We start from the raw sequence: 23,790 nt of genomic DNA, 5'->3' as shown, positions 1-23,790 counted from the left end.
CACTAGTAAAAAGGTCGTGCGTGCGCGATCTACATCCGCGTAGCATCTCGTCTCGCAGTCGGTAACGTCCACAGCACCTGCCACAGCGCACCGACAGTCTCATCGACGTCTCTGCGTCCCCAGATCACCATCGTTTTTCTGCTCTCGCAGAACTCTCGTGTCTGGGCAGAGATGCTGCCCCCGTCCACCGCAACGCAGATGACGCTCGCCGCGAGTGTCTTTTTCGTGTTGGCGTTGAAACTCGTCACCTGGAGTTCTCGCTGTGCTGTGTGGCTGGTGGCGGGCTCGCAAATCTCAATCTGCCAGTTCTCGTATCGCTGTGTATATCTGCGTGTCTCCAAATGCTCCTGAATAATTCCAAAATAGTCCTCTTGTGCGTGGACCAGAAGAATTATATAGCTTACCCCCATCAATGCGGACTCAACAAACACACGAACCCGGTCCTCCAGAAAGTCGGTCACGGTGTCGTCCAGTTCACCTGGCACCTGCGCTTGTGGTTCCACCATGACCCGGAGCTTGCCTTGGTGCTCCATTATCTCGTCTTCAATTTTGAGACGCGTGAGTCTCTCACTGTTCACCTTCTCCTGGATCACAGAGTATTCGTCTTGTGCGGTGGCGTAGTCTGTCTCAACGAAAAGCTCCACTTTCGCGCTCACTGCTTCCAATTTCGAGACCAGCTCGTTCTTCTGCGTCTCGAGCTCCAACACCTGCTCGTCCAGCGTTCCTTTGTAGTTTTTCATACTGTCAAGAGCAGACTTCTGTTGCTCAATTGCGCAGTCCAGCTGTTTTAACGACTCCTCCTTCTTCGACAAGTCATCTCTGGCTCGTTCCAGATTAGCTCTCAGCTCAAGAACCGCCCGCCGCGGCTCACTCAAGTTCTGTTCCTTCCGTCTGTTTTTCTCCCTTATTTCGGTGTCCACCTCCGTAAGCACATCGTTGAGCTTGCGCTTGTTTTCAGCCTGCAACCGTCGCAACTCCTCCTCGAGCTCTGTGTTTTGTACCTCCAAATTAGTCAGCTCCTGCGCACGCACACGGTCCTCCTCCTCGTCCTGTAGCGTGGACTGCATCATTTCATGTATCTGCAGCTCTACCTCCCGCACTTTTCCGCGCGACTGCTCGTCGAGCTCCTTTTTCTTCACTTCCAAAAGCCTCTTGTTGTGTCGCACCTCGTTGTCTATGCTTTTGTTTTTAATCACTAGTGTTTTGTCGAGATTCTCGTAGTTTGCCTTGAGGTCACCTATTAGACTCTGTATCTTGCGTTTCTCGCGAATGATCTGGTTCTTCTCGTTTGTAAGCTCCTGGATCTGGGCCATCACCACATTGATCTTCTGTATAAGCTGCGTGGTCTGCTGTTTCTCCAAAATCAGATCCTGATCAACATACGCCTCCAGAATGTCTATATACTCTCTGGGCGTTCGATATTCAGCAGGGGCAGGCTCCCCTTTGATGGAGGAGGGCATGGGAAGCATGCTTTTTGAGCTGTTCCCCCCACTGGTCTGTCGTAGCAACCCCGTGGGTGTCACGGTTCGTCGCGGAATAAGAGACTTGCGTCGGCTGCTGACGTTTCCGTTGCTCATTGTGAAGGAATAGCTTAGCCGACAAGATAAATCAACTGTATTTTCTTCTTGTTATATATCAATATTTATTATTTACGTTTTTACGTGAGGCTGTGGAGGCTAGTGACTACTCAACTAGAATCTATTTAGCACTAATAGCTTTGAAAGAGCAATACGAAGCGAACAAAAACATTACACCCCTGACGTGATTCTTCTCGGAGCAGAGACCTTTCTCACCCCAACGTTGCCTATCACTTTCTCGTTGGAGCTCGACAATCTAGACCCGTTTCCTCTCACCTTTCCATCCTTGGACCCTAGAGATGCTCTCTGCTTAGGGATAGTCAAAACACCCGACTCGTTGGATGCCGAATGCGTAGGAGATGACGAGATTGTAGTGGTCGTGGTTGTGGTCGTGGAAACACGGCGGAAGTAGGGGGATCCTTGCGGGCTGGTTTTCTTCGTTTTCTCTGACATCTCGTACTCAGAGCCGTAATATGCCTCGTCCTGTCTCGCACTCTTGCGCTGCGGGCTGGAGAGTTGATGCCCAATAGATTCGTAGGTGGCCTCCTCGTCAGAATTGGAGTATGGTTGGTTCTCCTTCGTGGACGAGCGGTACTTGCGAGGCTGGCCGGGGCTTTCCATGGGAACAGCCTTCTGAGCGATCTTGAGCGTTCCAGAGACTTTGCGTCTGCGGACTGGCGTCAGGACGTGGCGGCGCAATTCTGTGTCAACCACAAGGGCCTCTCTTTCCTCGATAACCGTGTACGGGACCAAAGAATGCAGTCCTCCAATGGCCTCATCTGGCTGGTCGTCGAGAACCATGGTGTACCGCCAGTCTCTGAACTGGTTCTGGTGCAGATACAGCCAGTGCTGCTGCGGCCCAACGACCATTCCCGGCCTGATCATTCTCATGTATGCGATACACTCGTTAGCTGTGAAACCGTGTGTGTAAATCAAATGTGCGCCAATCAGACACCCTGTTCTGCCCAAGCCGGCCTTGCAGTGAACGGCGATCTTGCCGCCTTTCTGGATGACGGTTTCTGCTGCTCCAATAAATTTCTGGACGTACTCCATGGTTGGACAGGTTCCGTCCTCAAAAATCATGTCAATGTGTTTTATACCTCTCTTTTCAAACTCGTTCTTGTCGTACAAGTGAGAGTTCAGTCTCACCACCAGCTGAACGTTGTTGCTGACGAAATAATCCAAAACTTTGCGGAAAGGCTCGTTGAGAGGAGCTCCTGGTCGAGACTGCTTGGGCGATGCAAATGCGATGAAGTCTTTGGAAATAACATTAAAGTCTCCCTGGTCCACTCTCTCGTACTGCTCGTACTCTTCCAGATTGAAGGAGGTGATGTCGAGCATACCGCGCTCCTTGGCGCGCCAGACCCCGTACACGACGTCCTGGATGGTGAGCTCGAAGTCGGCGTGGGAGTACCCTGCGTCTCTGAAGCCGCAGAACGGAGGCTCCTGCTGAGCTATCGGCTGGAGCACCTGGTGCGGCGACCAGTTCTGGACAAGCACCATGTAGCAACACAGGAGACAAGCGGCGTTGGTTCTCTGTTTTGCGCCCGTAGAGGAGTAGAACACAACAGCCTTGCTTTTGTTGGCACTGTCGTTCAGAATGTTGTGCAAAGTGACGGCAAACCTATACAGATGGCCAAGATGCAAGGGACCGAAATCCAGATGAAACGCGTTGTACGGTAGAGCTTCCTCGACGGTGAAGAATACCAGGTCGTCTGTGTTCTGAGGATGGTAGTCGTAGCTGCCGAGATACACTCTGCCTTTGAGAAATTCTATAGCTTCGATGGCAATTTTGCGGGGCATGTTTGTGGAATGCAAATTGGACGAGCTATGGCAGGTCTTGTGACCGATGTGAGGAAGAAACTTTTATTTATTGTAAACAGGGGGGGATGTTTATTTTTTGCTACATGAGGAATCGCCAATCTTGACGAGTGCAAATAATTTAAGGCGGCTGTCGACGCAGGGCGTCTGTGTCGACGGTTTCTCCGGAATTTATTTAATTTTATTTTTCACAGAAAGTTCTCTAATATGTCATTTCGTTCGTTTGGCTCGTTTGGCCAGTCCCTCGGGTTGGGCACTAACGGCTACGAGGTCTCGCTCAACTACATCACGGGCGTGCCAGACCCGAATCTGCTGTCGTCGGCAAACCTGAAACTCGTTTTCAAAGCCCTTCTGAAGAGAGACGATACGACAAGAGAAAAGGCCATTGTCGATCTGCACTCGATTGTCGACTCCAGCGACGCCGAGTTCCAGGACGAGCTCGTGCTCATGTCGTGGTGCCAGCTGTACGCAAAACTCGCAACGGACAACTCGAAGAAAGTCAGACTCACCGCGCACCAGATCCAGTCGAAGCTGGTGGCGCTGCTCGGCAAGAAATACGTCAAGTATCTGCGCGACACCGTGGGGATCTGGATGAGCGGGTGTTTTGAGAACGACCGTGTTGTTTCCAAGGGCACCATAGTGTCTATTTCCGCTGCCTTCGGAGACTCTCCGGAGAAAACCAGCAATCTGTGGAAAATATTCGCCCAACAATTGCTCACCTACTGCCACCAGCTGCTGCTTTTCGAGACCATAGAGACGCTTTCGGACGAGAGATTCGTCGGCAAGGAAGAGAGCGAGATCAAGTATCTGCGCACGGTGCAAGCAGGAGTGCAGATGCTGACCAGTTTGGTTACCCGACAGAACAACGGCGAAATACAGCTCGACGAGACACTTTTATCAGAGCTGCTTGAATCCGACCAGTTTGTCTCGCTTTTCGAGTCCAGGGACCTCCAGATCAAAAAGGGCATGTATGTGCTGCTTCAGCGACTGCTACAGACAGAGCTGGGCGATTTGCTGTTCAAACACCTTGCCAAGGCTGCTATTCGAGGTCTCAATCTGGAGAAAAAAAATTCGGCTCTCTACTCCGGAATAATAATCCCTGTGCTCGAGACCGTCGTCGCGCTCCTCAGAAAAGACTCCCAGACGGTCGTTAGCATCAGAAAGGCCACCCAGCGCGTTCTTGATCTGTTGCGTCTGGGCTCTCTAAACTCAGATCCGCACTACTACTCGGTGGTGGCCACGCTGCTGCCGCTGCTGCCCCAGGACGACCAGACCAGAAACTCTTTGCTGGAGATCCTCGAGAAGGACGTCAAGTCCGAAAAATTTGCCGTTTTCGCCCAGCACGCGTGGACATGCTATCTCGGCTACTGCGAGAGAGTTTCATGTGGTGTCGACCGCGTGCTCAAAGTGCTGGTTCCAGCGCTGGATTCGCGCAAGCTGCCCGCCAACGTGATTTCCGGATTCGCCGGCGCCGCGAAAGTTACTGACGACGACGGCGACGTACTGCTGGACCTCAACTCTGAGATCCTCAACGCTCTGCCGGGCCGCTCCGTGGAGTTTGTGGACCTCGGTCTGGTCGTGAAAAACGAGGCTGTGTTCGTCGACAACTATGTGCGTCTGCTGCTCCACGTCGGGTCTGATCTGCTCGACGACCTGGTTTCCAACGCGATCGAGTCGCTCACAGACCTGCAGGACGAGTACGTGCCGCCCTCCCTGGCAATTTCCGTCATTGACAGCGTTGTGCGGTCGAACAGTGTGCAGTTCCGCTCTCAGGTCGAGTCGTTCGTCGGCGACGCGTCGAAAGTCGTCACGCCGCAGTTTTTCGAGCCTGTCTTTGCTCTGCTGGTGGCCATAGCAGGGTCCAAGTTCAATGTGGAAATCTATGACGCCGTCAACGACGTCGCTGCCAAACTCGACAGCGACAAAATGCAGCTGTTCCTGAAGTACATTGCCGACATCCCTGGCTTCGATCCTGCCAGATGCGACAAAGTGAGCACGTATATCCACCAGAAATCCGACTCCGCCGCCCCCGACGCCGACGACTACATGTTCCAGTTCCTCACGCCGGACGTGCTCCGCAACATGTTCAGCAAACTCTCTGAGGCGGACACGGCGATGTTTCTGCAAAAGTGCAACCGGCACTACCAGAACGACGTTTTTCTTGCGTTTGCAGACGAGAAGTTCCTGGCTGTGCTCTGGAAACGACTGGGCAGTGCGGATGCCGACTCGTTGCTGGACAAGCTGGAGCAGAACCTTGGCGACCAGCGGTTTGAGCAGCTGTACATCTCATCGCTTCAGAAGGGTGTCGTCGAGGCCGACAGAACGGCGCTCCTGGAGAGACTGGCGACAAAACCCCAGCTTGTCTCGAAAGTGCTACCGGACAAAGTGGTCGACGAGCTGGCTGGGCTGGTCGATAACGTTGACCACCGGCTTGCCGTCTCAAACAAGCTGGGACTGGGAGTTTATCTATTTCCAGCAGGTGAGCTGACTGCTGCAGACCGGTTTGCAACCTATTTGGAGAAGATCGTATTTTATTATGAGCTGGCTTCCAAAGCGGGCCTTTTGAGCTGCGAGCTGGCGTTCCAGTTTGCTCTTGTCGGCGAGGTTGCTCTGGACTACGTTTTTCTGGGCCTTTTGGATGACGAAAACAGAGCTCTCGATTTCCACTTGCGCGTTTCTGCCGAGCTCAATTTCGGTACAAGCCTGTTCGAGCAGTTCGTCAAGGACGACTTTTCTGGCGTTCTGACTTATCTTCGGTCCTCTCCTGCTGTACAGTTCTACGCTGCGCGCGTTCTGGCTACGATATTCACGAAACTGTTCGAAGCGATGCAATTGTCGACATTCAACGGCTACAATTTAAATAGAGTGACCGACCCCGTGAAACTGGCCATCCTAGCCACCAGCGCCAACAAATTCCTCGCTGCCGCCGCATTCGACCGCGTGCGCAACCAGGCGTGTGCCAACCTTTTGGGCATTCGCGGACATACCACCACCACCAACGGTCTACAGGGCCTAGTCCTGCTAAACATGCTTATAGACCTCGATCTGGACTATATCGGAGAAAACGTCCAGCTTTTCCCTGCCCAGAGATTTGGCATGATGCTGAACGGACTCGCCAGCTGGCCAGAGTCGGAAGACGCGTACGAGCCCTCGTTTGTGCCGGTCAGAGTCGCGCTGTGCCAATTTGTTGAAATTTACATGAAAAAAATTTATCATGTCTGCGACACCAACTATCCGTCCGATTTTAGCGAGAAGGTGTTGGCGCTCGGCGCCACGCTGTGCTCTGAGTCGTTCAGCATCCTCAGCTCGGGCGACGACGACGCCACCCTGGCATACTTTTCGCTCAAGTTGTTTGCCGTGCTTCATGAGCACCAGGTCGATTGGAACGAGGAAGACGTTTATGCAGACCTAGTGGAGCTGCTGTTTGCTCCTGCGTCCGGCCAGGCTGGCCTTCTTGTGCTGTCTCTGCTGACGCGTATCTTCAGCGACCAGGTGCCAACAACAGCTTACAAATCGCGATTTGACGACCTGCTCCTGCTGCTCTCCTCTTCCAACACACAGGTGCAGAAACTGGCCGTATTCCTGTTACACAGAGTGATTCCAGAGCTGCAAGACGCGCTTGTCGTGGAGGCAACGCTGAACCAGGACGAAGAAACCAAGTTGCCGGCACCGCTGCTCGAAAATATCGTGCTGCTACCCGACGAAAGCGAAATTGCAACCAATAAATATTTGTGGAGCTGGTACCTGATTTTCGACCATTTCAAAAACATCACACAGAAAATCCGCCAGGACTACATCCTGGAGCTCGGCGAAGACCGTATGGGCCAGTTCTTGGACTTTCTGTTCGACATGGACCTCAAGCCGACAGAGGACAACCGCCGCGCGCTGGTGGAATATTCTGTCATCGACAGTGACGGCGACGACCTGCTGTACCATCTGATGTATCTGTTCTGCAAGCACGTTGGCGGAAATACCGCGCAGACGTGGTTCCAGTCGATCAGGAACAAGCAGCACAAGTCGCAGATTGAGACGTTTATTGTCAAGAACGTGAGTCCGTTGCTGATCGACGAGACGCTTGCAGGACTCGAGAAAAAGGACACCATCGAGGACCCGGAGTTCAGCATCCGGCTGAACAGAACCACCAACGAGGTGCGCTGCGTGTACCAAATCGACGAGCAGAAACTGGAGATGTCGATCGTTTTGCCGAAGAACTACCCGCTGTCGGCGATCAGCGTGAACGGAACAGCACGGATCGGCGTGGACGAGAAAAAATGGAAATCGTGGATCCTCTCGTGCCAGTACGTGATCAACTTCCAGAACGGCACGATTTTGGAGGCCATCCAGCATTTCAAGAACAACGTCAAGGCCAACTTCGACAACTACGACGACTGTGCCGTGTGCTACTCGATCGTCCATGTCATCGACCATTCGACGCCAAACAAGGTGTGTCCGACGTGCAAACACAACTTCCACTCGGCCTGTCTGTACAGATGGTTCAAGAGCTCTGGCTCGTCTACGTGTCCATTGTGTCGGTCGAAGTTCCAGTTCAAAAAACACAGCTAGTTATACAAATTGCTCCTCGAGCAGCTTTTCCATCTCGTCGACCGTGAACGGGACGTACAGAATCTCTGCGCCGGCAGAGTTTTTCGTGAGCGTGCACATCTTGTGCTCCACAAACTCTCCCAGCACCGTACGGAAAGATATCTCGTTAGAAGTAATAAATTCCGACAGACACTGCTGGTAGAACTCCTTGAGCAGCAGACTGTACCTGGTGCTGCCCTTAGTGGCGCCTCTTTTGTCGAGGTCGTCGTGGTTCACGCTCAGATCGATTTTCTCCAGCTGCTGCAGAATCAGCAGCCGGTACAGGTTTTTGGCGTTCGCCGTGAGCGAGCTCAGAACGTACTTGACACCCTGTGTGCCAACGAACTTGTTGCTCTTGCCCAGCCCAAGCGGATCCTTGAACCCGTTTTCGATTTTGTACGACTTGTATGTGGTGATGTTGTGCCAGATGAAATTAAAATTGTAATGCATGCTGGAGTTCCAGAAAATAGGCATGTTCAGGTTGTCCATGGTGCACAGAAAATGCACCTGCTCGATCGCGGCGATCTCGCTCAGAACCTGTTGCATTCTGTCCGTGCGCAGCGCCTCGCCGTCGATGTTGTTCACCAGCAGGACGCACCTAAGATCGCTGTTCTGCGCAAAGCTCTCCTTAATGTTGGACAGTGTTTCGTGAATGTGTGGTGCTATCGGGTTCTTGATCCCGAGAACAGTCTCCTGGATCATCGACAGCAGCGTCTTGGGACGGAAGTCCGGGTTGTACCCGTTGACAACAAGACACTTCGCGCCGGGCACCGCGGGCAGAAAATGTCGTTGCAAAAATTCGAGCACCAAAAGACGTTTCGAGCCAACACCGTAGAAAACCAAATTGAAGCCCTGCTGCAGCTCAAACGTCCACTGGGGGAACTGGAGCCGGTAGTAGTTGTTCAGGTTCGCTATCTGGTGCTCGGCGGACAATTCCAGGATCTTGCTGTATTTTTCGTACTCCTCGTAATTAAGCTCTGGAGCCAGCGCCATGGACGCCGTCCCGGGCTTTTTGTTTTTCAGCTTTTGCTGCTCAAAGTAGCCCTCGTGGCCGTCGTAGAAAAGCGACTTTTCCTCGTCCGCAAAGTTCAGCAGCAGGTCCTCCGTTCTGTCGATGTTGGGGACTTCCATCAGCTTTACTGTGCTCATTTTTAGCGGTTTGAGATCGGCCTCCTTCAGCGGCGCAACGCTCGCACTTGGCGAGCTGGACGCGCGGAAAGCCGTGCGAACAGCGCTGCGCGGACGCCGTATTCGCTTTCCGCCAAACTCCTCGTCCGACGAAACGCCCTCGTCGACGTTTTCCATCGGATCGTCCTCGGCCTCTTCCACCTCCTCAAACTCGCTGACCGACTCCTCGCCGCTCTCGTGCTCGCTCTCTTCTAGCTCCAGAGGCGCCAGTCCGTCCTTTTTGCTCTCGGCAATTATTCGGTCTGCCAGAGCCATCTCCTCGGCGTCGATTTCGTCCTCGTCGTCCTGCAGAGACTCCAGCTTGAGACGCGTGGCCCGCTCCACCGCCGCACGATTGAGCTCCGCCATCGACCGTTTCGCCGGACTGCGTAGCTTCGCCAGCCGCAGCTCTTCGTCCTCGGGTCGCTTCTTGCGCGGCGACCGCAAGCCAGCTCTTCCAGAAAACGGCGAGCTCATAATTAAATAAATATTTTGGAAAAATTAAAGTACGGTAGCAGAAAATAAGAGGAGCATTTTGGCGACGGTTCTGCCATGTCAGACGTGTATTTCGGGGTTTGGGGAATGCTGATGCCATTAAGGAAGCCCAAAAGCGCTCTCCAGTAGCATCACATTCACTCATGGCGCAATCAATTAGCCTACTTCTAGCACACTGGTATATTTAATAATAAATATTTCTTAAAACTGTAATCATCCAATTTAACTACTTTGCTACCCCCCCTTAGCAGACACAAACACAGCCTTTACACCGTCGTCCGATAATGTCCTTCACCTACTCTAGAGGGTGGCTCCTTTCCAAATCATCTGCTTCGCACACCCCTGCACCACAAATCTAATTAGCGGCACTAAATCTTATCCGCTAAAAAATTCGTTCCTCCAGCACGCCAGTCCACCATGTCGTCCAAGTCCCCTGACGAGTCGTCGCCGCTTGTTCCAGTATCGTCCGGGCCGTCATATACCCAGGAGCCTGAGGGACTCAAGCTTCTGCCCGCAGACACCACGTTTTCCAACGAGGCTCGATACGTGCTCACCAACTCGATTCCGGTGCTTCTGACGTTCGTGTTCCAGTACCTCTTCCAGATAATGATTCCGATCTACTTCTCGAGCAGGCTCGGGGAGACGTATCTTTCGGCGTGCTCCTTGTCGCTCACTACGTTCTACGTCACAGGACCCGTGATAGTCAACGGATTTTCCACGTCCATGGATACCTTGTGCTCAACGGCTTTTGGAGCAGGCAGCTATTCCAAAGTGGGCCTGTACTACCAGCGCTGCACGGTGATATTGATGCTGATTTTAATTCCCAGTGGCATATTCTGGCTAAATGCCGGATCGGCTATCTATATGGTCACTCGAGACGAAAACCTGTCCAGCTTGTGCGCACAGTATCTCCGTGTGATGCCCTTTGCCATTCCTGCCATTGTGACGTTTGAATGTTCCAAAAGATACCTCCAATCGCAGAACAAGTTCAGTGCTCCCACCAGAATAATATTCCTCGCTGTGCCCGTCAGCGTCGCACTGAACCATCTATTGATCCCCAAACTCGGGTTCCTGGCACCCCCGCTTGCATTTGTGTCAACCTACTGGCTCATCGCCAGCTCTCTATGCCTTTACATCTGCTTCGTCGACGGCTACCAATGCTGGCACTATAACACCACTTTCCGCCAGCTCACCTCCGAATGGGCCCCGTTCTTCTCTCTGGGCCTTCCCGGCGTGCTCATGATCCTGTCGGAGGCATTTGCGTTCCAGGTGATCACTTTCCTGTCGGCAAAGTTCAACTCGTTGGAACTGGCCTCGCAGTCGATCGTCTCGACCGTCGCGTCGTTCGGCTTCCAAATCCCTTTCTCGGTCGGGATCTGCTGCTCTACACGGCTCGCCAACATCATCGGCGCCAAGTCCGAGAACTACAAGATTGCCGTTGTCGTGTCGCTTTTTGCGGCCTGTTTCCTCAGTCTCTTTAATTTCTGCTGGATGGCTCTTTTCAGAACCCGTCTCACAAAATTGTTCACCAACGACCCAGAACTCATTGCCAACGCCAGCAAACTGTTCTTGGTGGTTGCCTTCAACCAGTTTTTGGACTGCATCAATGTCATTTGCGCGGCCATTCTACGAAGCCAGGGTAGACAGCGGATCGGGTCGCTGCTCAGCATGATATGCTACTATCTGATAGCCACGCCATTCGAGGTGCTCATGGCGTTCAGCTGGAAGATGAACGTCTTTGGGCTGTGGCTAGGTCTCGCAGTGGGAGTGGGCACGCTCTCGCTGGCAGAACTGGCTATTGTGCTCAAATCCGACTGGGAATCGATAATCATAAAAAACACGGACATAGTTTGATAGAATAGACAAAATAGCAACAACATAACATTCTGGGTATCATTTATTCGATGTAGGATCCGAACACAGAAAGAGCACCAAACGTCAGCGCAGAGCCAAACGCAAGGCCAGCCAGAAACGGCTTGGCCTGCACCCGCTTGGTCTTCCTTGCTGGTTCTTGCTCTTGGATCTCGTAGACGCTCACAGTAGCGTCTGAGATCGATCTCTTTCTGCACGAGCGCTCCTCCATGTCAGACTCGATCTTGATCTCGGGCTCCTTTTCTGGCTCACGCTCGATTTCCACACGCTCCGCAATCACTTCCTTGAGAATGGCATCTTCCTCTGGCGCAGAGTCCGAGTCTTGGTCGTTGCTGCCGAACAGATTGCAGCTTTCCTCGCACACAAGCTCGACAATGTGGTCAGAGTCAACCTCCTCACTAGGCGTCTCCTCACTTTCAGAGTCCGATAGACCATGGGCCCAGAAGCGTGTCCCGTGTTCGGCACATTCGCACTCAATCTCGCTCCCTGAGTCTGAGTCGTCTTCGAAAAAGTCCTCATAGCCCGGACCAAAGTACGTGGACTCGATGATCGGCGGCTCGAAGGTCTTGCTAAACATGTCGCGGAGAGCTCCCAGATGCTCGTCCTGGAGTCCTCCAAACGCGACCGCGTCCTTGGTTAAATCGGTAAACGTCCAATCCCAAAGGTCCTTTTCAGGATTCTCACTAGCCAGTCTCAGATACTCGTTGCGGTTGAGCCGAACGGCACGCAATCTCATTCGGTAGTCGGTCACCACTTGAAACTGCACTTTGGTGCATCTAAATATCTCGAATGGATCGTTAACCCGGCACTTGCCGAGAACAACAAGCCCGATAATATCGCCATTGCGCAACATAATGCGGGTCCCGTTTTTTTTCAGCCTCATAGCATCAGAGGTCCCAAAGCGTAGCAAGCAAGACCCATGCTGGGAAACGTCTTTGATATAGATTGCCGACTTTTCGGTGTCGCTGACGGGAGTCACATAGCCAAGAATGTGATTTGCGCTCACAGCAGCGTCATTCACAAGAAAATTGTCCTGCTTTTCCTGTCGTTCTGACTTATCGCTTTTGTGGCTCGCTCTCCCAATAATTAGAGAGGGGGATATTGACTCCCCTGCCTCATTGAAAATTGGCGGCTTTAACTTGATCTCACGATAAGGATACGTGTCCTTGGAATTGACAAATTCAAAGGAACTTACTTCAGGCTCAGCAACCAAATTCGCAGACATGGTTAAAAAAGGGTTGTAATTTGAAGGCAAATACAAATTGCGATAAGGACTTTCTAATATTTACGGCTGTGCAGAGTTGGTCAATTTTTTTTAGCTGCGGCTTGCGAGTATAGATCGACCGCTTGTATGAAGAAAGGGAAGTTGGTGTGGTCCCGTGTGACTGCAAACAATGGACGGTTCTCGAAATTGTAGATTGGCGCTCCATTTAGAGATTGCGGCATCCCCCGTTCTCTGGCAAACTTGATAATCAGTTCCGGGGAGTCCAGCACAGCCAGCTCTTTGTCTACATACGACTCAATATCAGAGACGTCGCCGTCAAATTGCACAAAATTCCTGACCATCCTGACCACTCTTTGCTCGCCATCTTCTTCACTCACCAACTTAACTGTCAGCCCGTCTCCTGCAGAATAAGTCTCTGAGATCTGGGCCGACTCCAGCTGCGAGCTCACCGGTGCCGGCTGTAACTTTGCAAGTCCACTATCCTCGTCCGATGGTCTATCCGGCAATTCATGGTGTATCTCACTGTTTTCTATCGTTATGGTCTCGGAGTTGTTCACTCTTAACAGCTTGATCCAGGTCTTCTCAAAAGACTCGCCGTCACTCAGAGCTGATACCTCTGTCTGGATCATTGACCCCAGTCTGTCCAAGTTTTTCCAAGGGTTGCCGCTTCTTTCGTAAAGCGTGACGGACTTCATTCCCGAGAAAAGTGCCCATGCGACCAGCCTTGCAGACTCCGCACACACTCTCATTACCTCTGAGGCCTTGTGCGTGTGGTGGGCTGCTGCCCACTCGGCTCTCTCAGATAGCACCTGGGAAATCTCCTTCTTTTCGGGAACCACAATCTTCTTTTCGGCTGTCAAGTAAGGAGTGGGCAGTTCTCTGGGTGGAGGCACAACCAAGGGATTCAACTCGTAGATGACCATCAAATGTTTAGGGACCCGTTTGCCTGCCAGTGCTTGTCTAACCATCAATTGATTTTTTGGTATGCTTGCTGCCAGCGAGTGCGCTAGTGCGTGGTTGCCAATCGTGGTACGTAACTGTAATATCCTCCTAATTCTAGATTGTGATGGGGGCTCATTGGACATCTGAGAAATGGCAGTACTAGGGTCCACCGATTTGCCCCCTGACGAGGGAAAAACCCCTAAAGAATAGATAATCCACCAGAAGTAGACATCCATAACCAGCAGCGTCCATTGGACCCAGCTCCACAGATCAAGTAATAGCCCATATAGTCCGTGCAGTCTCTTGAGCGATTGCCGCCGTAATTTGAACTGGAGCAGTCCCCATGTGTTGGTGTGTGCTAGGAGCTCCAAGTTTGATCCAGCAATAATCACGTCCTCGAGTTTGATGGGCGCAGGACTATGGCCTGCTCCGCCAAACATCTTGAAAGTGAAGAACCGCGTGTCTGAGGCCAGGATGCTGGGCTTGATGATGGACGACTGGCTCGAAACGGCCGACGAAAGCTCTTCTGGAACATCTTCGGACATGACGGTGGGAATTTGCGGAAGGAGATTGACTAGATACTTGTTTTTCCCTCTTGTGCCCCTTAAATAGGACTCATCAATTTCCCCTTGGTTAAAAGAGGCGGCGCACGACCTGAAAAATAGTATATAATTTAGCAACTGGCCAGGCCAAATACTGAATGAGTTCTTGCGGAGACCCTTGCAAACCACAGGCCTGTGCAATTCAAGGTGAGTACACGAAGCATTGAGCCGTACTAACATCGCAGATTGTCTCAAAGCGAACAACTACAACGAGTCGAGATGCACTAAACTGATAGACAGGTTGTACGAGTGCTGCACGAAATTCTACGAAGAAAATGGCCAGGACGCGAGATCGCCCTGCTGTCCGATTCCTCGACTGCTCGCATTAAAAGTGAAGCAGCGCACACAGGAAAAATTGGACGCAGAGTTGGTGCGATAGATGTATGTTTTGGACCACGCGAAGCCGGTAGAGCCTGGCTTCGCTTGAATGGCGGTGTAAACACTATGATCTTAGGCTAACCCGAGCACAAAATATGAACTGACAACCATATCCTGTGACTCTAATGGGCGCCTTTGAGTTAAGACATTATTTAGAAAAACAACTTTTTATGCGAAAATTTTCCATTTATACCCCTATTCTATTTATTTTTGGTATATTCGTGAGCGTCCGGTATTAGTGATTTCAAGCGAGATTCTCCAGGAACCCACAGGTTGATCGTGGTGGGCGTGGTTTCCATGCGGACGTTCTCCTCGAATTTTTCTATGGCCTCGTCGATGCTCACCGGATCGATGCCTTGGTCTATCAATTGCTGTCTCAATAGTGCAATGTGCATTTGCATCTTGCCCTGGATCATCATGTGTTTCTTGGAATTTTCCACCGAGGCAAGCGTGATCTTCTTCTTGTAGTTCTGCATCTGGATGAGCATCTCCTTCTGATTTTTGCGGAGTAAGGCAAGCTGTCTCTCGTTCTCTTGCAACTTTTCCAGCAGCTCGTAGAGCAGGATGCCCAGCGTGACGCTGATGGTGAGCGACGCAAATCCGATCCCGAACCCGATCCCAAGATTTTTCAGCTTTTGAGAGCTAGAGATCGGGGGCTCTGGCGGGCCCACGGCGGGCCGTCGCAGCTGGTCCAGCGTCTTGGGCGGCTCTGCCGGGTTCCTGAAGTACGAGGGAGGGTGGTTGACAGAGTAAAACCGCAAATTTCGCGTGCGAACGGCTTTCAACATGTGGCCTTAATCTCCCACGTCTACAGAATTTTCCTTAGCAAGACTAACTCCCGATCGCTGGAGGCTAAACGGTTTGGAAACTACACCTCGCACCACATACTATATTTTATTAGCTCGTATCAAATACTGTGCAATTAGTGTCTTCTAGATTCAGCAATGATCTTGTTCATCTCCTCGACCTTGGCCTTAGCTCTCTTCTGGGTACCGAGTCTCTTCTTGGCGAGCTTCTTGGCTCTCTTCTCACCAGCGTTTCTGATGAGTTCGATGACTCTTCTTTCGTATGGGGCGAGACCAGCGACTTCTCTCACGAGAGATCTCACGAAAGCGGTTCTCTTGGAGAGAGCACCCTTTCTGTAGGAGATCTTTGGAGCAACCTCCTTGGCCTCAACCTTGTGACCTTTGTTCAAACCAGCAGCGATACCTGATTGTTAGTGTGACGGGTGCGTGAGGGACAGCAAAACGCGACTGACGGAGAGCCGTTGTGTGCTGTTGGCAAATAGCCATCATTGATTGTAAAAGCTGTCTTCATTAATTAAGGTTGGATCATCTTGTTCATGGTGTATGCGTACGGTCGATATCCATATCCACCTTGCCCGTGTCGTCATGACAACGTTTCTCTCGTCAAATCAGCACCTTTGTGTCTCCCTTGCGTGTCTAATTATACATACCAGACTTAGCCATTTCGATGTGTAAAGTGTATTCTTTCAATTTCTGTGAAAATTTTCATATTCAGTACCCAGGTCTGCCATTCTACAATCCGGGTTTCTGATGAATTTCACCCACCCCTTGAACTCTACACCTGAAACCGCTGTCCGTGACTGTGAAAATTTGTCAATGATAATGTTACTTCCCGTGTACGGATGTCTATGTACATACGATCTATTTCACAATAACGTCGCTCAGGTCCACCTTGTAGTGCTCAAGCTCTTTCAGAAGCTCGTCAAAAGGAGCACTCTTGCGTCTGTTGTTGAATGCGGCAAACCTAAGATTTCCAGGAGTGTGCAGCTTCACCACAGGGTACAGTTTCTGTAGAAGCTTTCTTCTGCCAACCACCAAAGAAACTGGCTCTCCGTTGTATGTTCCTTTGAAGAAAACCTTGATCTCGTTGCCCTCTATGTCACTCAAAACTTCGTAGTTCTTCACGTTAGCCTTCTTGGCGCGTTCCTGGGCCTTCAAGACATCGTATCTGAGTCTCCATCCGAAGGGGCCTAATTCCTTGATTCTAGCTCTCTTATCCTTTGTGAGATAGTTGTCTAAACCTCCCTCCTTCGTGATTGTTCTCAAAACGCGCGCAGTCAGTTTCAAGGGCACCATCTTGTTCAGCGACTCAGACCAAAGTTTTTTGTTCACCACGTTCGGGAGCCATGTCCGGCGTGCCCTGTTTTTATGTTCCGAGACTTTGTTTCCAAAAACAATGAACTGGCCGCCAAATAGTCCACGGTTGCTTCTCTTGAAAATACGAGATTCTCCGTATGGGTAGGGCGGATACTTGGGTGCCTCGGCAGGTATTCTCAAACTTCTCGGCTTCAAATCACCAACCTTGTATTCGACTTTTTTCTTCAGTTGGCGATCGACCACATGTCTGTAGTTGCGGCCCATGGTGCTTGTTGTACTCGAAAAGGCCCGCACGCCGCGGACAACATCTTTGAGCGCCAAAATCATGTTAGAGCACAAACACTTTTTTCGCTAGCAACAAGTTATTGGTATTTTTTTGATTTATTCTTTGTCTCCGTGTAGAGATGTATCTTAGCTCTATACACATTACCAAAAGCCACCCTTCTTAAACCACTTGCCCTTTGCTTCGCTGATCTCAGACTTTGCGTCCGCCAGCTCTTTCGTTACGAGTGCAAGCTGCTCTTCCAACAACCGATTTTCCTCCATAACCTCGAGATTTCTTTCCATGGTCTTTTGAATTTCCATATTCATGTTGTTGGAAATTTCGCCTGTGAAGTCGACGTTCGTATCGTTTTGATTCTCCAGCCTTCGAAGCCGCTCTGTCAGCTCGTCGATCTGTTCCTGCAGTTGCCTATTTTCATCTTGCAAATGAGCAATTTCCATCTTTCCCTGTACCATTTCGTTGGCGATTTCTACGTGCTCGCGATTGAGTGTAGCATATTCTGCCTCGATGTTCCTTATGTCCCGCAGAAGCTGGCCATTTCTTGTCTTGAGCTGTGATATTTCGGTTTCCATCTCTCCTTCAAGCTTGTGGATTTCGACGAACTCTGCCTCATACCGTTTCAAGTTCACAGGAAGAATATCGATGGCCATAGAGTCGGCCACAAAGTCTTCGAGTTTGTACGTGTCGATAGAGATTTCCCTGTTTGAGTAGCCATCTGTCAGCGTTCGTGGTGCGTTCTCATCACCGCTGTTGTCGACGTAGTAGAAAAATAGCTTGTCTTTCAAAAATGGTAGCGAGTCATCGAAACTCAGTTCCAATAGCTGTTTTTGATTTTTCATCATCAAGTTGATAGCAAACTTGAGAAGTGACTCAATGCCTTCGGCAATGACAATATCATATATGCGCAACACCATTTCCAGCGGGAATTTGTAGCCAAAAACAGTCAGGAACCACTGGGTAGCATACATCGAGGACCTCACGCCTTCTCGTTTTAGATGCAAATACAGCTCGGGCAGGTTGTCTTCCATGAGTCTGTCGAATTGGTACAGTTTCAAGTGAAGCCCGGGCATTTGAGGCACAAATAGCTGCTTGAAGTCGTATGTGTTCATGAGTTTCACCAGCATGCAGAACGCCTCACTGGCTTCCATATTCATCAACAAGGGAACAGTAATAAATGCCATTCCCTGAGTGTAGCCGACCTCCTTGTCATATATGCTGTAGACCTTGATGATCTCGTACAGATCGACGATCTTCGTTTTGACAGCACTATTAGTCACAAAACTCGTTCTTGCCAGATCTCTTTTGATTAGTTTCTGGTACTGGCTCTCACAGTTGCGATTGGCACGGAAGAACTCCTCCAGCTCCATAGACTTGGAATTACAGATCACCTGCCACACCATCCCGCGGAGCTCTCGCGGTATTCCTTTGGTAATATTATCAATCAGCTCCGCTGATTTGTTTTCGAGAACCGAACTGTAGTCATTGATAACCTCAGACCAAAATTCCCAGTCGATTCTCTTCACCAGCTCGTCGTCGTTAGTGTACTCAATTCCTGTCTTGATCTCGTTGAAAGTCCTCCTGATCCCATTAGCTCCCTGACTCAGCAGCTCGCGGTCTTTGGTGGACTGCGAATTGAGATCCTCAACGTTCTCCCAGTACCGTGAGAATGCCAGACTCTGATTCTGGGGGCCGGCAAGCTCGCTCATGATTTCATTGAAGTTGCCGTTGGACTCCTCCGAGCCCTTCATGTTGAACGCAAACCATCTCCGCAGCGTTTTGACGGGTCTCTTCATTGAATAGTCCGAGTTATGTCTCTCCTCCCCGTTTTGTTCTTGTGGAATATTGTCGTCAGCAGCTATCACAACAGGCTCTTCATCGCGATGCACAGGCTCCGGAAGCTCACGAGGAGGAAGCTCTGGAGGAATCAATTTCTTCTCAGCAACAGGCTCTTCTGCTGGAACCTCCGAGGAAACGCTGCCGGCTTCTGCTATCAAGGCGGAACTCTGTGGATCATCTTTGACGGAACTGTCTGTTTTTTCGATTGTGACTGATTTGGCTGTGGAAATACTAGACTGGTCATTTTCAATGGGGGTAGGCAGCTGCTCCTCGAGCTCGTCTTCTTTCACCTGAACAGGAGCAAGTTCCGGCTCAGCATCAGCATGCTTGGCTTCGTTGCTCAAAAGAGTGACACTGGAAGCATCTATGAACTCGTCGTGAGATTCGGGTTCCGACTCATGTTTTGAATTATTCACAGACTCGCCACCATCCTCCTGGCCATCTCCCTCCGTTTCCGGCTCTTCTGCCTCGACCTCAGTATTGACTTCCTGGGGTTCCTGCAATTCTTTTGTCTCATTGACATTTTCTTGGACATCATCTGAAATGGCAGTTTCCAAATCGCTCACAGAGCTTTCTGTGCGCTGGCTGCCCGGCATTTTTTGCTTTCTGTTCTTCTTGCGTGCCATGGAAAGCAGAAATCACGCTCCAAATAAATTGCAAAGAAAACACCTACTTTTTTATTTATCTATTTACACTAAACGTGCGGTGCACGGGTTTCGTGTCATTTAAAAATCAATTCATAAGTAGCCTACCTAGTCCCGTCATCAACCATGATAATCGCGTCCATATCGCTGTAGATCTCGCTCACTGGGATATCTGGCGCTAGAAATTCCAGACCCTCACTGGACGAAAGCACCGGATGCTCGTCAAAAAAGAAAAGCGGGTCGTCTTCGGAAGCAGAAGAGTCTGAGGAAACAAAGCCGTCGAAACAGTCAAAATCAGGGGAATCGCATGGATCGGCAGAGCTCAGCGAGTAAACGCCGTCGCTAGCCATCGATACGGAACGGCTTTCAGCGCCTTTGACTACGCCGCTTCGGATTCCAGACTCGGCAAGCATGGTCTCCATCTTGGGTACGTCGCAGTTGGGAAAATGACATCGGATCAGGTTCCTATCGTCCAAGTGCTCAATGACGGTCACGCCTATGATCTCCTTCAGGCGTTTGATGTCGCTCAAGATCAACATGCGGTGCTCAAACTCGTTCACAAGATAGGCATTTTCGAACTCCTGCATAATCTCGTCGTCCAAAAGGAATTTCTTTGGCAGTGCACGGTCGTGGCACTTGAGGCTGAACTCGACAACACAGCCGTCTGTCTCGCTCTCGGCTCTGGCAAGCTGCATGTTGTGCTCCACAAAGTGCTGGTTGGCGTTCTGGGAGCCGTTGGAGTCTCTTCCCATCAGCTTGCTCTGCAGCTCGTGGCCCTTGAGAATCGAGGCGCGGAGTCCCTGCGACAGGTTGTGTGCTGCCTGTGACGCTAGGGTGTGGCCGTAGGTGGAATACATTCTCGCGTTGTGGCGAGTGAAGTTGGAATATAGTGAAGAAGGCGCGTAGTTGCACCCGGCTCGGAATGTGACTCTGAAAGGCTGCACCTGGTATACAATGTTTCTGGTGACAGACGACACGGAGGATCTTGAGACTGCGCGGAGATGCACCGGCGCCCTGCGCGAGGTCGAGTAGTAGCGCTGGGCCCCGCCAAAAGCGCCAAACTGGACGCCACGGGCTCTGCGGTTGGCCAGAGGATGACTCTTTGTCGGAATTCGAACGGGCACGCGTTCGAGCTGTACTTCCAGCTGTCGTTGCCGCTGGTTGGCAATCAGCTGCTCGGCAACGTCGTCGAGCGCCTGGCGGATGTTCCGCGCAGACCTTCGAGTAGCCGAGATCAGCTCTCTTATCTTGTTTGCAACCATACGCTGGAATGTTTTTCGCCACTCGGATTTTGCGCTACGACGATACAGCACTTGCACCGCCACGTGTGTGGCTGGAAAAAAGAAATACCTAGTGGCTTCCCCACAATTTAGATCAAATATCTCTAAAATACATTATTTGATACAAGAGCATATAGCTTTGAAGATTTGGACAGCAATTTTCTGGTTCTGCGGAGTGTTGAGCTGCTCGAACATGGACTGCTGATGGGCATTTTGCTGCTGGTGCGGTTGTTGATACTGCGGTTGCTGTTGATACTGCGGTTGCTGCTGGTGCGGCTGTCCACCTTGCAACTGGACGTGGTCGTCGTCCGGAACGTTCTGGTGCTCATTCATGGCGCCGATGCCGTTCGGATTGATGTCGCTCCATGAGGCATGGATCCGTGCGCCAGCAAGCTCAATAATCAGAACACCAGTGTTTTTCGGATTAATGTAGCTTTTCAGGCCGGCCTCGTTGCAAAGCTGCTCCACGGCAGGCTTCAGCTTGGCAATGCCGTTTTTCGAGTGCAGCCCCTTGCCAACAATGCACTCCAGATGGTGCTCGTTCCTGCTGATACCGTTGATGATGCGCTGCTTGAGAATATACTGGGCCTCTCTCACGTACAGACCGTGCAGGTCGATGTCGTTGCAGTCGGAGTCCAGGTTGTTCTCCCTGAAAACGTACTCTGCGGCCTGACGGTTATAGTTTTCGGCCTCCTGGGCGTACCTTTGAGCCTGCGTCGAGAACTTCTTTGCCGCAGCGCCGTCTCCCTGCTTGTACGCGCGCTGCGACTCGCTCGAGAAGTGCTGTTTCTGCTGATAGGCTTGGTCGGCCTTCTTTCGTAGGATCTCGTACTGCTTGTCGGTGGCATGGTTGTAATCCTTCTCGTCTGGGTGTCAGTGTGGAAACGGCTTACTTACTCGAAAGGAACGCTCCGCGGCTCATAACCTCGGTCATGGTGCTGGCTCTGGTTCCTGAATTTCATTTGGAGTGGAAAATCGACGCGACGGCCGGGGCTGCGGGCCCTTGTGTATGTCACGTGCGTGGGTTTTTTCTCATTTTTTTCCTCAAGTCAAATTTTTCAAAAATATTCTCATCCAACTACACAATGGCTGCTCCGTATGTTGTTCGCTAGCGAGCAAGGATCTGGACGGTTCTTGTTGTGACATGACACTCACGCCTATGGCGTGGTTTTGAGATTATTACAAGCGAGACGGCAGGCCCGCGCTCCTCGTACTTATCTCACCGTCAAACGCACTGTAATCCGGCACCGGATACAGCTGACACCCTGTTCATGTCCTCGGACGTGGTGCTGCTGCGTATCGCGCAGAGCGATTGCAGCTAAAATGATGCCAAAGAGAGCCAGGCTTTACCTCCTCTCTCTGGAGACATTACAGCTGGGAATGTTCTTCAGGGACAGTTCCCGGCGGGGAATGTGGCAGAGATTGCGTTTCACACGTGCAACCTCCAGAGGCCTTACTCTGGATTCCCGCTACTAACCTCTAGAATTGCTAAACCAGAATCTCAAATCAAAAAGACCAAGCAGGCTGCCAAGACTGCTGAGCAGGTCGCTGCCGAGAAGAAGGCAAGAAAGGCCGTATGTATAAGCTTTGAGACGTCCCATCAGCTGATGAAAACCTATTTTGAAACGGCTAGCTTAGGCAATGAAGCTTGTTAGTTAACCATCTTTCGGGACTGATTTGGGACGTCAAAAAATTTTTCATCCTTACTAACTATTTTAGGCCAACAAGGAAAAGAGAGCAGCCATCTTCAAGAGAACCGAGGCTTACACCAAGGAGTACGCCGACGCCGAGAGAGCTCTGATTGCTGCCAAGAGAGAGGCCAAGGCCAACGGCTCTTACTACGTTGAGGCCGAGCCAAAGCTTGTCTTTGTCGTCAGAATCAAGGGTATCAACAAGATTGCTCCAAAGCCAAGAAAGGTGTTGCAATTGCTGAGACTGACCCAGATCAACGCTGGTGTGTTTGTGAAGGTCACCAAGGCCACCTCCGAGCTCATCAAGTTGGTCGAGCCTTACGTTGCTTACGGCTACCCATCGCTCTCCACCATCAGACAGCTCATCTACAAGAGAGGTTACGGTAAGATCAACAAGCAGAGAATTCCTCTGTCCGAGAACTCCATCATCGAGGCTTCGCTCGGCAAGTACGGTATCATCTCCATTGAGGACCTGATCCACGAGATCTACACCGTTGGTCCAAACTTCAAGCAGGCCAACAACTTCCTGTGGCCATTCAAGCTGTCCAACCCATCTGGCGGCTGGGGCGTGAGAAGAAAGTTCCAGCACTTCATCCAGGGTGGATCTACTGGTAACAGAGAGCACTACATCAACGAGCTGGTCAAGAAGATGAACTAGGCGGATTGTGTACTCATAATAATACGACGAATTAAACCTATTATATTTTTTTTTCTATTTTTTCTGGCACACCCAGTCGTTCAGGCCGTATCTGTTTCTGAGAATTTCAATGGCGTAGAATTGCAGTCTCACCACAAAGATCGTTCCGTGCTGGTCGTACTCCTTCGAGGCGTCCGATCGAAGCAGCGTGCCGAAATTGTAGTCCTGCACCTTGTCCTCGAACTTCTTGAGAAAGTTTCTCCACCGCGCCTTGCCGCCAGCAGACTTCATGTCGTCCTCGCTGACCTTCGCCACGCCTTCAGGAGACGCAAACTCTGGGAAGTCCTTGAGCACTTCCTCGATGATCTCGTCGTCGTACTTGGTCAGCTTGAGCTTGCTGCCGGGAATCGACTGCAGCAGGTTCCAGTACGTTTCCATCTGCTGGACGGCCTTGACGGCAAACTGCTTTTCGATGTCCTCGAGGTTATCTGCCGTTTCTGCGTCAAAGGTGTTGAGTGACATGAGACCAATTATTTTATTATATTTTTTTTTATTTTTCTGCCAACATTTGTGCAAATCAGTAGAATTCCAAATTGGTAGCAGCTGAGCAGAACAGATTACAAAATGCGCTATAAA

General features: G+C 51.0%; 16 protein-coding genes across 16 annotated transcripts; 2 read left to right on the top strand and 14 right to left on the bottom strand.

Moving 5' to 3' along the window:
- Nucleotides 1-29: 29 nt before the first annotated feature.
- On the bottom strand, nucleotides 30-1,577 carry KL928_005101 (uncharacterized protein; the record flags this gene model as incomplete). The annotated part of the gene is made up of 1 exon (XM_043205874.1): nucleotides 30-1,577. The coding sequence occupies one exon, from the start codon at nucleotides 1,575-1,577 to the stop codon at nucleotides 30-32; it is 1,548 nt and encodes a 515-aa protein (XP_043057688.1).
- Nucleotides 1,578-1,748: 171 nt separating this feature from the next.
- Nucleotides 1,749-3,380, bottom strand: KL928_005100 (uncharacterized protein; the record flags this gene model as incomplete). Its single annotated transcript, XM_043205873.1, has 1 exon — nucleotides 1,749-3,380. One exon carries the CDS (start codon nucleotides 3,378-3,380, stop codon nucleotides 1,749-1,751), a length of 1,632 nt encoding a protein of 543 aa, XP_043057687.1.
- A 225-nt stretch (nucleotides 3,381-3,605) lies between these two features.
- Nucleotides 3,606-7,961, top strand: KL928_005099 (uncharacterized protein; the record flags this gene model as incomplete). The annotated part of the gene is made up of 1 exon (XM_043205870.1): nucleotides 3,606-7,961. One exon carries the CDS (start codon nucleotides 3,606-3,608, stop codon nucleotides 7,959-7,961), a length of 4,356 nt encoding a protein of 1,451 aa, XP_043057686.1.
- A 451-nt stretch (nucleotides 7,962-8,412) lies between these two features.
- Nucleotides 8,413-9,623, bottom strand: KL928_005098 (uncharacterized protein; the record flags this gene model as incomplete). The annotated part of the gene is made up of 2 exons (XM_043205869.1): nucleotides 8,413-8,577; nucleotides 8,667-9,623. The coding sequence occupies 2 exons, from the start codon at nucleotides 9,621-9,623 to the stop codon at nucleotides 8,413-8,415; spliced, it is 1,122 nt and encodes a 373-aa protein (XP_043057685.1).
- A 386-nt stretch (nucleotides 9,624-10,009) lies between these two features.
- KL928_005097 (uncharacterized protein) lies at nucleotides 10,010-10,366 on the bottom strand (the record flags this gene model as incomplete). Its single annotated transcript, XM_043205868.1, has 2 exons — nucleotides 10,010-10,214; nucleotides 10,326-10,366. The coding sequence occupies 2 exons, from the start codon at nucleotides 10,364-10,366 to the stop codon at nucleotides 10,010-10,012; spliced, it is 246 nt and encodes an 81-aa protein (XP_043057684.1).
- A 397-nt stretch (nucleotides 10,367-10,763) lies between these two features.
- On the bottom strand, nucleotides 10,764-11,488 carry KL928_005096 (uncharacterized protein; the record flags this gene model as incomplete). Its single annotated transcript, XM_043205867.1, has 2 exons — nucleotides 10,764-11,267; nucleotides 11,336-11,488. The coding sequence occupies 2 exons, from the start codon at nucleotides 11,486-11,488 to the stop codon at nucleotides 10,764-10,766; spliced, it is 657 nt and encodes a 218-aa protein (XP_043057683.1).
- Nucleotides 11,489-11,538: 50 nt separating this feature from the next.
- KL928_005095 (uncharacterized protein) lies at nucleotides 11,539-12,738 on the bottom strand (the record flags this gene model as incomplete). The annotated part of the gene is made up of 1 exon (XM_043205866.1): nucleotides 11,539-12,738. One exon carries the CDS (start codon nucleotides 12,736-12,738, stop codon nucleotides 11,539-11,541), a length of 1,200 nt encoding a protein of 399 aa, XP_043057682.1.
- Nucleotides 12,739-12,818: 80 nt separating this feature from the next.
- Nucleotides 12,819-14,462, bottom strand: KL928_005094 (uncharacterized protein; the record flags this gene model as incomplete). The annotated part of the gene is made up of 1 exon (XM_043205865.1): nucleotides 12,819-14,462. One exon carries the CDS (start codon nucleotides 14,460-14,462, stop codon nucleotides 12,819-12,821), a length of 1,644 nt encoding a protein of 547 aa, XP_043057681.1.
- A 398-nt stretch (nucleotides 14,463-14,860) lies between these two features.
- On the bottom strand, nucleotides 14,861-15,448 carry KL928_005093 (uncharacterized protein; the record flags this gene model as incomplete). The annotated part of the gene is made up of 1 exon (XM_043205864.1): nucleotides 14,861-15,448. One exon carries the CDS (start codon nucleotides 15,446-15,448, stop codon nucleotides 14,861-14,863), a length of 588 nt encoding a protein of 195 aa, XP_043057680.1.
- Nucleotides 15,449-15,582: 134 nt separating this feature from the next.
- KL928_005092 (uncharacterized protein) lies at nucleotides 15,583-16,129 on the bottom strand (the record flags this gene model as incomplete). Its single annotated transcript, XM_043205863.1, has 2 exons — nucleotides 15,583-15,869; nucleotides 16,117-16,129. The coding sequence occupies 2 exons, from the start codon at nucleotides 16,127-16,129 to the stop codon at nucleotides 15,583-15,585; spliced, it is 300 nt and encodes a 99-aa protein (XP_043057679.1).
- Nucleotides 16,130-16,327: 198 nt separating this feature from the next.
- Nucleotides 16,328-17,110, bottom strand: KL928_005091 (uncharacterized protein; the record flags this gene model as incomplete). The annotated part of the gene is made up of 1 exon (XM_043205862.1): nucleotides 16,328-17,110. One exon carries the CDS (start codon nucleotides 17,108-17,110, stop codon nucleotides 16,328-16,330), a length of 783 nt encoding a protein of 260 aa, XP_043057678.1.
- A 99-nt stretch (nucleotides 17,111-17,209) lies between these two features.
- On the bottom strand, nucleotides 17,210-19,498 carry KL928_005090 (uncharacterized protein; the record flags this gene model as incomplete). The annotated part of the gene is made up of 1 exon (XM_043205861.1): nucleotides 17,210-19,498. One exon carries the CDS (start codon nucleotides 19,496-19,498, stop codon nucleotides 17,210-17,212), a length of 2,289 nt encoding a protein of 762 aa, XP_043057677.1.
- Nucleotides 19,499-19,650: 152 nt separating this feature from the next.
- Nucleotides 19,651-20,808, bottom strand: KL928_005089 (uncharacterized protein; the record flags this gene model as incomplete). Its single annotated transcript, XM_043205859.1, has 1 exon — nucleotides 19,651-20,808. One exon carries the CDS (start codon nucleotides 20,806-20,808, stop codon nucleotides 19,651-19,653), a length of 1,158 nt encoding a protein of 385 aa, XP_043057676.1.
- Nucleotides 20,809-20,940: 132 nt separating this feature from the next.
- KL928_005088 (uncharacterized protein) lies at nucleotides 20,941-21,788 on the bottom strand (the record flags this gene model as incomplete). The annotated part of the gene is made up of 2 exons (XM_043205858.1): nucleotides 20,941-21,692; nucleotides 21,752-21,788. The coding sequence occupies 2 exons, from the start codon at nucleotides 21,786-21,788 to the stop codon at nucleotides 20,941-20,943; spliced, it is 789 nt and encodes a 262-aa protein (XP_043057675.1).
- A 123-nt stretch (nucleotides 21,789-21,911) lies between these two features.
- On the top strand, nucleotides 21,912-23,175 carry KL928_005087 (uncharacterized protein; the record flags this gene model as incomplete). The annotated part of the gene is made up of 2 exons (XM_043205857.1): nucleotides 21,912-21,922; nucleotides 22,563-23,175. 2 exons carry the CDS (start codon nucleotides 21,912-21,914, stop codon nucleotides 23,173-23,175), a joined length of 624 nt encoding a protein of 207 aa, XP_043057674.1.
- A 54-nt stretch (nucleotides 23,176-23,229) lies between these two features.
- KL928_005086 (uncharacterized protein) lies at nucleotides 23,230-23,676 on the bottom strand (the record flags this gene model as incomplete). Its single annotated transcript, XM_043205856.1, has 1 exon — nucleotides 23,230-23,676. One exon carries the CDS (start codon nucleotides 23,674-23,676, stop codon nucleotides 23,230-23,232), a length of 447 nt encoding a protein of 148 aa, XP_043057673.1.
- Between the last annotated feature and the right edge of the window lie 114 nt (nucleotides 23,677-23,790).

Source organism: Ogataea angusta (assembly GCF_019207475.1).
Source record: "Ogataea angusta isolate 61-244 chromosome Unknown 61-244_NODE_12_length_299177_cov_91.812086, whole genome shotgun sequence".
NCBI lineage: Eukaryota > Fungi > Ascomycota > Pichiomycetes > Pichiales > Pichiaceae > Ogataea > Ogataea angusta.
The sequence above is the reverse complement of the archived record's forward strand: the minus strand, read 5'-3'. Positions and strand labels throughout refer to the sequence as shown.